The 11833-nt window shown below is 51.7% G+C and overlaps 1 protein-coding gene across 1 annotated transcript; it reads right to left on the reverse strand.

Moving 5' to 3' along the window:
- Positions 1 to 277: 277 nt before the first annotated feature.
- On the reverse strand, positions 278 to 9083 carry LOC109371424 (keratin, type II cuticular Hb1-like). Its single transcript, XM_019623911.1, has 9 exons — positions 8346 to 9083; positions 5893 to 6101; positions 5191 to 5251; positions 4084 to 4179; positions 3428 to 3592; positions 3116 to 3241; positions 2167 to 2387; positions 1962 to 1993; positions 278 to 1448 (listed from the first exon to the last, which is right to left on the reverse strand). Exons 1-9 carry the CDS (start codon positions 8727 to 8729, stop codon positions 1273 to 1275), a joined length of 1470 nt encoding a protein of 489 aa, XP_019479456.1. The 5' UTR covers positions 8730 to 9083; the 3' UTR covers positions 278 to 1272.
- Positions 9084 to 11833: the final 2750 nt, after the last annotated feature.

The raw sequence follows: 11833 nt of genomic DNA on the forward strand, positions 1-11833 counted from the left end.
GCTGAGGTGGGATGGGCTGTGTATCTGGACCCCCTAGGGGGACATCTCTGTTAAGTCTGTGCTTGATGGGGCATCTGTGTGTTAGGTCTCTGACGTGGGGTCTGTGCGACTGTGAGTATGTGGGGTGTGTTTGTGGCCTATACTTGGGAATATCCAGGATGGCCAGCAGCAGATGATGGGTACTGGGGAGGAGATGGGGGAGTCTCTGTGTCTGGGACCCCTCCAGGGGTGATGATGGTGAGGGGGTGGGGCGGCTATCTAGGGAGTGTTGGTTTCTGGAGGGCGGGGTCTATATATTTGATCCTATGGTCAGGAATTTTCACATGTTAAGGTGGGGGTGGAGTGGAGGAAGTGGACCACTGGTGTCCCAGCAGCCCAAGTGATGAGATCCTTACCCAAGGTGTAAGGAGAGCTAGGCCCTCCCTCTCCTTGCTAAGGCTTCCCGTTATCCTTCTCACTTCCCTTCCAGCTCTATCTGTGCTTCTGTGTGTCTGGGTTTTGGGGGAGACAGCGCCCAGTCCTAACCACTAGACCACCAGAGGAATGACACGTGTGTCTGGGTTTTGGGGCTGCTGGCCCATGCCCCTGCAGCCTTCAAGATGTAGGAGAGTGGTGCCAGGGGCAGGGTGCCTCACAGACGGCCCTCTCTGCCTTTTGGGCTGAGAACAGCTACTTTGTTGCCTCCAATGGGGGTGAAAACTGGCCTGGAAGTCCATATGTGTAAGCACAAACGCGCTTAGGGAGTGTCTTGAGCCGTTATATATGACTGGTGAGCTTTATTGGAAACGGGGAGACCAAGCACCACGGAAAGGGAGAGGAGAGACCCCAGGCAGCTGCAGAAAATGGTCCCATGGGAGACAACCTGTCATTGTGCACAGATTTAGAGGGCAGGGGAGGCACAGCACCAGCCAGCACTTCCACACTTGAGGGGCCCTAGGGCCAACCCCTCCCTTAGAAGCCACAGGAGTCCAAGCCCCCAGAGCAGCCAAGTCAGGATTGGATCTTTGGCCAGGGTTGCCAGGAAACCAATCATTTGGACTCAGGAGTGGGGGAGAGCTGCCAAGGCATGCGGGCGGGCCACCTCCTTGGAAAGAAATGAAGAGACAAGCGTGGGGGGTGGGGTGATGCGAGAAAATAAGGCAGCAGTGTGGGCAGGTCAGACCGGCTGGTTCCCAAAGCCCTTCCGTCTCAAGCCCAGTCACTTTTGGAGCTCCAAGCCGGCCGCTGGAGCCCGTTAGCTCCTGGAGCGCTGTACGTACAAAGCAGGAGGGCCTATGCAAACCGCACCAGGCGGCCGCTGCCACAACTCTGTCCGCAGGGCGCACACATTCCGGTGCTCACCGCCAGGTTCCCGCTGCAGGGGGCGCTGCAAGCGCTGCCGGCTACAGGCCGGGAGCCTGACACGCAGAGGTCCCCACAGACAACCCCGCCCCGGGAGCTGCTGACACCTGCGGGAGGAAAACAGGGTTAAGTCCCTGTGCCAGGTAGTGGCTGGCGGTTGCTGCCTGCTGGCCAGAGCCCCCTTCCCTTGCTCAGGGCTCCTCTTTCCATTTCTATTACCCCTTACCCCTCCCAAACACCCTCACACATAGGCACTCCTTCCTGCAGTCTAACTTCAAGCATGCTTGATAAACTGTTAGCCCAGGCCCTCCCTATAGGCTGAAATAGCTATTTAAGTTATCATAATCATTCACTGCCACATTCCCCTCCTTCCTTCCAGTCTTCAAATTGCAGTTGTGTACTTGTAAATAAAGTTTTATTGGAACCCAGCCAGACCTATTTGTTAAGTATTGCTTATGGTTGTGGCTGCTTTCACATGACAACAACAGAGCTGAGTAGCTGAGACAGAGACTGCATGGCCCATAGGCTTAAAAGATTTACTGTGTGGCCCTTTAAGAAAAAAGTTTGCCCACCGGGATCCCCAAGCCCTTATTTCAGAACCTACAGTATAGATTACTTACAGACATTAACAGCAGCAATGCCCTCACACAACCTTGTGGGGAGAGCAAAAAGAGACAAAAATTAGTTGGGAACAAAGCTTATATATTATTTCCTCCAAGTAATCCTGATGTAAATTAGATGCAAATAATATGCAAACGTGCCCCTAGCTCTAAGCACAGTTTCTGGATATTGAAGAGACATCCTCCCCACAGGTGTGGTCCTCACCTCTGCTCCTCGCCCTCCAGCAGGCGCCTGTAGGTGGCGATCTCAATGTCCAGGCCCAGCTTGGAGTTCATCACCTCCTGGTACTCCTTCAGCAGGCAGGCCATGTCCTGCTTGGCCTTCTGCAGGGCGGCCTCCAGCTCGGCCAGCTTGCAGCGGGCATCGCTGACGGCCGTCTCGCCCTGCTGCTCAGCCTGAGTCACTGCGGTCTCCAGCTTAGTGTTCTGGGGGGCAGGGGAGGATTGTTAGGGCACCTGTTCTGGATTTGGGGTCAGAGGCCAGGCATCCAATAACCACTGACTGTCAGAGGAAGAAGGGGCCTTATCCAGTTGTGAGGTCAGGGGTTGCAAATTAGTGCTCCCAGGAATGTTGGCACAGTGTCTTTAATTTTTGAAATTTAACAAAAATCTAGATTCCTCCTTCTCTTGAAAAAAATCTAAGGACCTGGCCCCACTGGACCTGTATTTCCATAGGGCCTGCCTCAGTTGGATCTGATTAGCTGTTTCCTTTGTGCTTTCTAGTTTACCACACCCTAGTGCCTTCAGCACAGCCTACTTCACCATTTACTAACCTCTGTGATATCTGAGTGTGTGATCACTGATCTAGAACAATTGGCCAGAGTTGAAATGGCTTGCCCTAAATCACGTGGTAAGCTAGCGCCATGGCTAGTTTGAGAACCTCTGTTTCCTGCTCCTCAGATGGGTGTCATTTCCTCTGACCCTTTCTGACCCCAAGACAAGAAAAATTCCAGTACTTCTATTCCCCTCCATATTGCTCCCCATCTCCTGCCCCCATTCAGTGGAATGGAGAATGTTTTCTATGGAGGAACTCACCTAATGTTTGATGTTTGCTCCTTTCCCCACAATTTGGCAAGGTGTCAACCTTGAATCTCCCTGCCTCAGGCTTACCCCCCTTCTCTTTCTACATTGGGGGGTGGCCCAGGCTCCTGTACCTGGCACTTGGCATTCTCGACCTCGGCCGTCAGCCTCTGGATCATACGGTTCAGCTCATTGATCTCTTCTTTGGTGCGGCGCAGGGTCTCCCCGTGACGGATCACCGTGGCCTTCATCTCCTCACACTGGAGGGAAGCAGAGATACTCATGGGGCACAGGATAAGTCATTCCACTGAGTCCCACAGCTTACACATCTGCTACCGCGTCCTGAGAGCTGCCTGCCCTTCCCTTGCCCATCCACCTATACAAAGGATAAAGCCCTTTATCATCCCTCCTGCTGGAGTGCTGGGAACAGGGCGCTGGGCACTCACCTTGCTGCGGTACCAGGACTCGGCCTCGGCCCGGCTGCGGCTGGCAACATCATCGTACTGAGCCTTGATCTCAGCAATGATGCAGTCCATGTTCAGGTCCCGGCTGTTGTCCATCTTGACGACGACTGAGGTGTCTGAGATGTGGGCATGGAGGACACGGATCTCCTGTGGGGGGCAGGGAAGTGGTCAGAGCTTCTCCAACCAAAATCACTGCTCTGAGCAGGCCACACTCTCGTGGTCCTTCCCTGTCCCCTTCCCCTGCTTCCTCCACAGCTTCACTGTCTGAAACCCCAACCTCCAAGATGAAGTCTCCCCCTCAACCTTGGGACCTCTCAATGGTCCTCAGACTCAGACTCAGACGTATGTCTGAGGCTCACTGCCTGATTTCAGTCAGGGCCTCCTGTCTGGATCCTTGTGGTCTAGGACCAGAATTTACCAACTTGTGGAAAATGTCACCACAGTAACCAGGAACCCAGCTTGTCTGAGGCATGGCAGATGAGACGTCGAGCTACACTTCTTCACCTCCTGATAGTAAACCTGCGTCGGGTCTCTCAACTCCCCCCCACCCAGGGGTTCAGAAGCCAAATGGTGGCAAGTGCTTTCCAGTGTCTAACTAACATCTTCCTTGTTGCCCCCACCGTTCTGTGGCCCCTCACCTCCTCATACAGTCGCCGCAGGAAGTCAATCTCCTGGGTCAGGGCCTCCGCATTGGCCTCCAGGTCTGACTTGCGGAGGTAGGCGCAGTCCACGTCCTAAAGGGCAGAGGGTGGCACAGGAGTCTCGCTGAGGAGACAACACAGAATTCTTCCCACCAGTGATGGGCACCTCAACCAGGGTGGGCAAACTCCCTGGAGACCCTCCTCAGCTGCCGACCCCAGTGCCTGGTATCATGGCATTGGTGAAGTCCTTTATGCAGTTAGAGGTGAGGTCAGGAACAGGTTTGGGTAAAGGAGGGAGACTCTGTGGTTTCCAGGCACTTCTAGTACCCACTGGGATGATTCTTCTAGAATCCACATCTTGTACTGTCACTGAATCTTAAGATATAGTATACAATGGGTCAATTCTAATAAGGCCCCACCTCTCTCTGCTGTGGAATCTCATAGAAAGAAATCTAGATCTGTGGTAGGAGAAGGGGTCTCTGGGATCAATTCTGCCCCTTTCAAGCCAGTGCGACTCAGGGCAAGACCCCTGACCTCTGTGCCCCAGTTTCCTCATAGTAACCCCTGCCTTCTTCATATGGAGATGGTTGGAAGGACCTGATGAGTGTCCACGTGATGGCACTGGTGCCGAGTCAAGTGTGAGGGGTGAGGGACAGCAGCACTGTTCATGCCATCATTTCCCAGCTGGTGCCAGCCGGAGGATGTAGCCATCCTATAGCATTCCTGTGCTCTTTCAAATACAGAGGGTGCCAAAAATATATATACACATTTTAAGAAAGGAAAAACCTGTATTAAAATTGTAATACTCTATACCGGTAACAAAAGATGACTACAAGTCCTGTGTATATATTCTTTTGGCATCCCCGGTAGTTACTGAATGCTTACTTTCTGCCAGGAAAAGGGCAGAAGAAGGTGGGAAGCCTTTGGCCAGACGGGGGAGAAGAATGCCCTGTCTGAAGCAAGCAGTGTGCTCTGGTGTTTGAGCCACCCAGGGAGCCTATGTGATTCTGGGGGAGTCGCTCAGCCTCTCTGAATTATGGAGCGCCCCCTCCTGCCTCTGATGTCAGTTCTGAGTTATGGGACAAGTATTCTGGGGTCACTCACCTTCTTCAGGGCTACGAATTCATTCTCAGCAGTGGCCCTTAGTGCCACTTCCTCTTCATACCTGGGGACAGAGGGCACAAAGTTCAGTGGCTAGAACTTCAATAGGTTGGGATTTGAAGAGACAAAGAGAGAAAGAAGGCCCAGATAAACACATTCCAGGAGATGGATCTTTTGGAGGTGGTCATAGAGTCAAAAATAGTTGGACTAGAAGGGACCTTGTCCATGCCTTTCCTCTTGTCACTCAAACCAACGCGTGTCACCCAATGCTCTTCCTGTTTCAGGAACTCTCCTTCCTGATGTGGACCAGGCTGCGTGCCTTATGCATTTTCCTCTCTGCTTCTGGATTGTAACTCCCTGGGGGGCAGAAACTCTGCCCCAGTTCTGGTATCCCCCTTTTCTCTCCTTACTTTCTTACCCTACCTCACCTTGGGCCCCGACACGGCACTTGGAACGTAGAGTAGATGCTCAACAAATGTTTGATGAATTAATGAAATAAACACATAATGATGAGGTAGTTGGAGCAGCTTAGACTTTCTCCAGTGTTTAGATTTCCACCCCAGAAAAGAAAAATTTCTCCCACAGGCTTCCTGTCACACTGTCTTCTTCCTACTGGAAAATTCCTCTTGTGGCCTAACCCAAATCTATCCTGCTTTGATGTAATCACATTTCCTTTCTCCAAACCCTCCTCCCTGATGCACTCACTTCTTCTTGTAGCCCTCCATCACCTCCTGCACGTGGTTGAGCTCGGAGGCCAGCCTCCCGCTGTCAGCCTCCGCACACTCGGCCTCCCGCCTCAGTGTCTCGATGTAGCCCTCAAACAGCGGCTCCAGGTTGCTCTCACAGCACTTGCGGTTCTGGTAGAACTGCCACTTGGTCTCCAGCAGCTTGTTCTGCTGCTCCAGGAAGCGCACCTGGTGTAGAAGTGAGAGAAAAGTCAGTGGAAGAAGCCAATATCCCCAGTCCTCCTCAGAGAGCAGGCAGAGTCAAGATAGAACTAGTAGCGAGGTGTGCAGAAGAAAGGGGTGGACAGCATGGCCCATGATGGACTCTCTGGGCTTGAAGATGCACTGCCAGAATCCTTGTTTCACGAGTGCTTGTTCGGGCCTGAGTGAGGGGTCTGCTCAGGTGGGCCTGAGTTGAGTGAGTGAGAAACTGAGGGTCATATGGGTGGTGCTGGGCTACAGTTGGGCTGGGGTAACAGGTAGGGGTGGAGGGTAATGACAATCAGGGAAGGCTTCCTGAAGGAAAGGAATGTAAAGCAGGATGGGAAGGATAGAGTAGGTTGAAAGCCTTTCACTATGAGTTCCCTTAGGGCAGGGCCTATGGCTTATTTATCTATTATCCTTAGCGGCCAGCCTGGGGCTGGGTGAGCAGTTGTTTGAATGGATGGTTAAGGTGGGAAGGGCTTCCTAGCTGGGGAGGTCAGAAGGGCAGGCTTTCACCAAGCAGGATGGCTGGGGCCTGAGAAGGCACAGGGGAGGGTGGAGTGTGGCTTTAGGTGGCCAAAGCTCCTATGTTGGACACTCCTATGTAGGCCAGGCAGGTAATGTGAATGGGGGAGGGTTCTGGAAAGCAGGGAAAGTGAAAACTGTAGGGAAGTGAAACATGCCAGCCATTACTGAAAGTCATTCATACTAGAGAGATGCAATGGTAACAATATGGACATTTTGCTGGCCAGAAGGGACATCAGCAAGCACCACTAGGTCTCTGGCCTCCAGTTTTTTGTTTCTCAAAAATTTTTCTGAAGTCCAGATGTTCCCTTGCCTTTTGCCCTGGTATCCTTTCATCCAACTCAATGAGTGCAACTGGGAATTTCCTGTTTGGAACTTCCAGAAATAGGGACCCAAGACTGCTGATATTATATGGGATCTTTTTATAATAGGTGGTCTTAGCTGACAGGACTCAAGCTGTGGTGGGGGATCTAATGGCTGCCTTGGCCCCGTCTTTCCTTTCAAAGTCATGGCTAGCTCTCACACTGAACCACACACTGCTCTGGTGTGGAGCACTTTGGAGCTGAGAAGGGAAACTGCTGCCCAGTGTCACGCAGCAAATCAACGGAGATCCTGGGTGAAGAGCCCAGGCTGCCTGCTCCTGGGTCAGGAGTTTTTCCATGCGTGCTCCACTCCTGGCCACCTTTCCCGGGTGTGAATGCCAGCACACTCAGGATGCAGTGTCTGCTGAAGTGGAACAGCTCCTGAGGGAGGGGAGAGGGGTAGCTGGACCCCAGGCTTTGGACCCTCTAGCCCCAGGGGTCTGGAAAGCTGGAGAGAGCCTGGGTTTGGAGTCCTGCTCTGCCGCCCACTCTCGGTGGCCCCTTGGGCAGGCCCCTTGCCCTATATCCCTGTCTCCTTTCTCTTCTGTGTACACTCAAAGGCCTGGACTGGGGGTGGCAGTGATTCTCAGATATGAACCCTTCATTGGCTGACTTCAGGATGTTGCCATCCTCTTGTACTATTTTACTCATGATTTGTCTCTAAATGGATTCACTTAACATTTACACTTGAATGGGGCTAAAGGGGTAACTTTATGTTACCACCATAGTTGTAAAACCAATATCACTATGCATTCATAAAAGGAAATCATAAAACATTAAACTGTAGCTGAAACTGCTGCCCCAGACGGCTCTGAACCTGAGACTTGCTCTCTTTATTAAAAGTGGGTGAGTAGCAAGTATTAGAGGGATGTTAAAGACACATTAGCACCCACTGAGGTTATCTCCATTTAATCCAAAGGATTGAAACATATATGAAAGGAGATGAATTTTCTCATCAGGTGTTTCAATGTTATTTAATGTACCACCTAAAATTATCACACCAAGTATCAGCATTCTCCATTCTCCATTTTTAGAGACTGGCCTCGGAATTCCCAGATCCTCCCAAGATCTCCAGACTCAGGAAGGGTGTGCTCAAGGACACCCACCTTGTCTGTGGGGATCCTGCCTATCTGGACAGACTGTGCAGATGATAACAGTGCTATTAAATCAGGAGCCCCAGCCCTATAGGCATCGCTCTGTGTCTGTCTGTGCCCCAGATGTGTGTCCATGTCCTCCATCACCTGGCGGCTCACCTGGACCGCATCCCTTCTGCCCCTGATTCCACTTCAGTGCCTCGCCCAGAAAGTGCAGGTTCAGGAAAGAGCTGATCAAGGGCACCCACCTTGTCGATGAAGGCAGCGAACCTGCTGTTGAGGCACTTGATCTGCTCCTTCTCCTCATGCTTCACGCACTGCGCGTTGGGGTCGATCTCCAGGTTGAGGGGTGCGAGGAGGCTCTCGTTGACAGACACGGTGGTGATGCAGGGTGGGCTGGGTCCACACACGCCGCCGGAGCGGTATCCGAAGCTGCGGCCGCAGGAGCCAGAGCGGAAGGCCCCGCAGACGCTCTGGCTGCCAAAGCCCCCGGTGAGGCCGCGGTAGCAGGAGATGCCGCGGTAGGGGGCGGCGGTGATGCAGCAGCGGCCGGGCCGGGGCCCGCAGGCCGAGGCGCAGCTGAAGGCGCGGACCCCACAGGGGGTGCCGATGCGAGAGGACAGGCAGGACATGGTGCGGCGGTAGTGGCGGGCACTGGACTCTAAAGCCGGAGCGGCGCCTTATATCGCGGGCGCGGGGAGGCAGCGCGCGGCCAACGCGTTTATGAGCTTGGAGGTCGGCTCTCGCGCCTTGTTCCGCCGGGAATCAAAGCAGCCCGGGCCGCCCGGCCGCCTCCATAAAACAGCGTTCGCCCCCCGCCCGCGCTTTATGAGGCCTGGAAGTGCCTGGTCAGCTCCACCCGCCCTGCACTACGGTCTCGGGGCGGGCCCCCTACGCCCCTTTGCCGGACTCGTCCCGGGTAGCGCTGGATCATTGGCTCCATCCCCGCTCTGGGCACACACCCGGCCTCTCCTTGGGTCCCAGCCCCGTGAAACCACCCTACACGCTGGGAATCCTCGGTCTTAGTTATCTTTGCATCTCTGTGGTGTGTGTGTGTGTGTGTGTGTGTGTGTGTGTGTGTGTGTGTGTGTGTNTGGTGTGTGTGTGTGTGTGTGTGTGTGTGTGTGTGTGTGTGTGTGTGTGTTGAAGGACAGGGGTCTCTGAAGTCAGTTCTGCATTTTCTTGTCATGACCTTAGACAGGTGAATAACCTTTCTGAGCCTCAGTTTCCTCGTGCGAAATAGGGATAATAATAGTAGCCATCTGAGAGTTGTTGGAAGAACCTAATGAGATAATGAAGGGAATGCATTTAGGGCTCTACCTAGCACTTAATAAGAGCTCCATAAATATTTGTGTATTTGTTTGTTCTGTTTATTGTACTATTATTGATTTGCCATTCATCCTGTCTTCCTTTGGACAAAAACTTTCCCTTCTCTCTTTCTCAGAATTCAGCTCATTTTAAGTGTCGCACCACCCTTTCCTCTCCCTTTAGAAATTGCTTTCTGTACCACTCTCCACTCTGCTAGGGGGAAGGGAAGGATTTGTATTTATGGAGTGCCTACAGTGTGTGAAGGTGTTATAATGCATTATCTCATCTAAACCCCAAGCATCCTTCTGAGGAAGGTGAACTCAGAGTGGTCCAGTGGCTTCTTTAAGGTTATGCATAGAAGACTCCATAGAGGGGCAGAGTCAGAATCTGAAAGGTGGCTCCCGGCCCTTCCCCATGCTGGCCCCTCCCAGGGTCTGAGCCTTTGGAGGCTGAATGTGGGTTGAGTTCCTCTGGGAGGCAGGAGCCCAGACTGCTAGGCTTTGGGATCTTAGAGAAATAAGCTTAATCCAAAGCTACCTTCCCTTCAAATGATGCCTCGTCATGGCCCCAACTCTAGAAGGCTAAATTCATCATAATGGAAGTTAATTATGTGCTCAATTATGGACAGAGGAAACCAGAGTATGAACTCATCAGCCAGTATTAGAGAAACATGCAAATCATCCTTAGCTTCCTTTGCTTTTAAATATGAGTTATTATTGTGCAAAGGGTAATTCAATCCTGGAACCCCAGAAGTCATCACTGCCAACTGTGCCTGGCTTTGGGCTGCTTGGCATCCCATTTCCAAGGAGTGCTCCACTGTCCCCTTTGCTGTGTTTTCAACACTCTTTTATTTTTTTTTAAATTTGGGTTTTACCTGTTTTTCCACCAATGTTCTTTTTCTTTTCCAGGATCCAATCTAGGATCCCACCTTACACTTAGTCAAAAAAGGAAGACCAAATATGAGATGGATCGCTGCATAAAAGACTCATTGGCATGAGTCTACAGGAGCTGAGCAGAGCTGTTGAGGACAGGACATTGTGAACATCACTCATTCATAGGGTCGCCAGGAGTTGAAGCTGGCTCTGGCACATAACATACATTCTTCTTTAATGTACAAAAGTTCCTGTCTTTCCTGACTTTGAGACTTGTGAAGAGCCCTGGTCAGTTATGTTGTGGAGTCTTTCCAACACTCTTGTAGGCCTGAATCCCTTTGGTCCAGCCTTGATTTTGGTTCAGACTTGGTTTTGCAGGAGTTTTAGCCCAACCTTAGTTCTGTCCTCTGTAGAAGATAGAATCCAGTTCTACGATGTCTTGCGCTTCCACTCCCAGCTTCAGCGTGAGTCACCAGCTGTGTGACTGTGGCTTCAGGATTATGTATTCCTACTCCAAATTTTTCCGGGGAAAGGTAGTGTTGGAGAAGTCTTCCTTTGGTGTACCCTTCATGAGAGGAAATGGACTTACCTTGAAGCATGGAGGACTTAAATTAGACTTTATGGAGGCACTTACCTGACGCTTGCTTGGATCTCTATGTGGGTTTTGGTGGGTGGATGGAGTGGACATTCTGTGCTATCACAATTAATGAGAAGGTTAAAAATCAGCCTTTGTCTACATAAATCATCAAATGCATTAAAATCCAGACAGGCCAGAGGGCTGCAGGCTGAGTTATGCCAGTTAAGAGCACAAGCAGAAGGGGATATAATTGAAAGGTTTAACAGCTAGAGCACAGTGGTCCCCCAAAGTGTCAGTACGAGTCCCTCACCCAGCCTCAGGGAAACATGCTCCCTGGTGTCCCCTTTATTATTCTTGGAATCCAGGGGAGAAAAATGGGCTGAAGCATGAGAAAGTTTCAGACACAATCAAGGCCAGACTTGCCCATAGAGAGGGTTGGTCGTTATGCTTGCTGGGGGAGAGGAGGGCTACTCCATTCTTGGCCAGATCTTCTAGAAATAATTCCCCTGCCCCTTTTATCTCCAGTCCACCAGCCTATTGATAAAAGGCTGATGCTCTGTCTTGGTTGTCATGTTCCTTCTTTACCCCCGATAGGCCCCAGGAGCCAATTCAAGATAGAAAGCAAACACCTGCTGAGCATCCAGCAGGAATCAGGCTCGGAGTGTGAAGGAGGAGACTGTGGTCCTCAGACAGGGCAGACAGGCACAAAGGACTTTAACACAAAGCTGCAGGGTGCCTGGCTCTAATGGAGGAACACCATGTCAGGGGACTTGTGCGAAGAGTGAGCCTCCAGTTCATGCATGGGCTTGGCGTCAGAGGTCAGGGTAGGGTCCTTGGAGGAGATGACAGTTTGGTTGGGCCTGAAGAATGGTGAGAATTGGATGTACTGAGATGAGAGAAGGAGAGGGAATGGTGTAAGCAAAGACACAAAGCAATGGAGGCCATAGAATGTGAGAGTAACAGCTGGCAGCCTACTTTA

Source organism: Hipposideros armiger, unplaced genomic scaffold (assembly GCF_001890085.2).
Source record: "Hipposideros armiger isolate ML-2016 unplaced genomic scaffold, ASM189008v1 scaffold_569, whole genome shotgun sequence".
Lineage (NCBI taxonomy): Eukaryota > Metazoa > Chordata > Mammalia > Chiroptera > Hipposideridae > Hipposideros > Hipposideros armiger.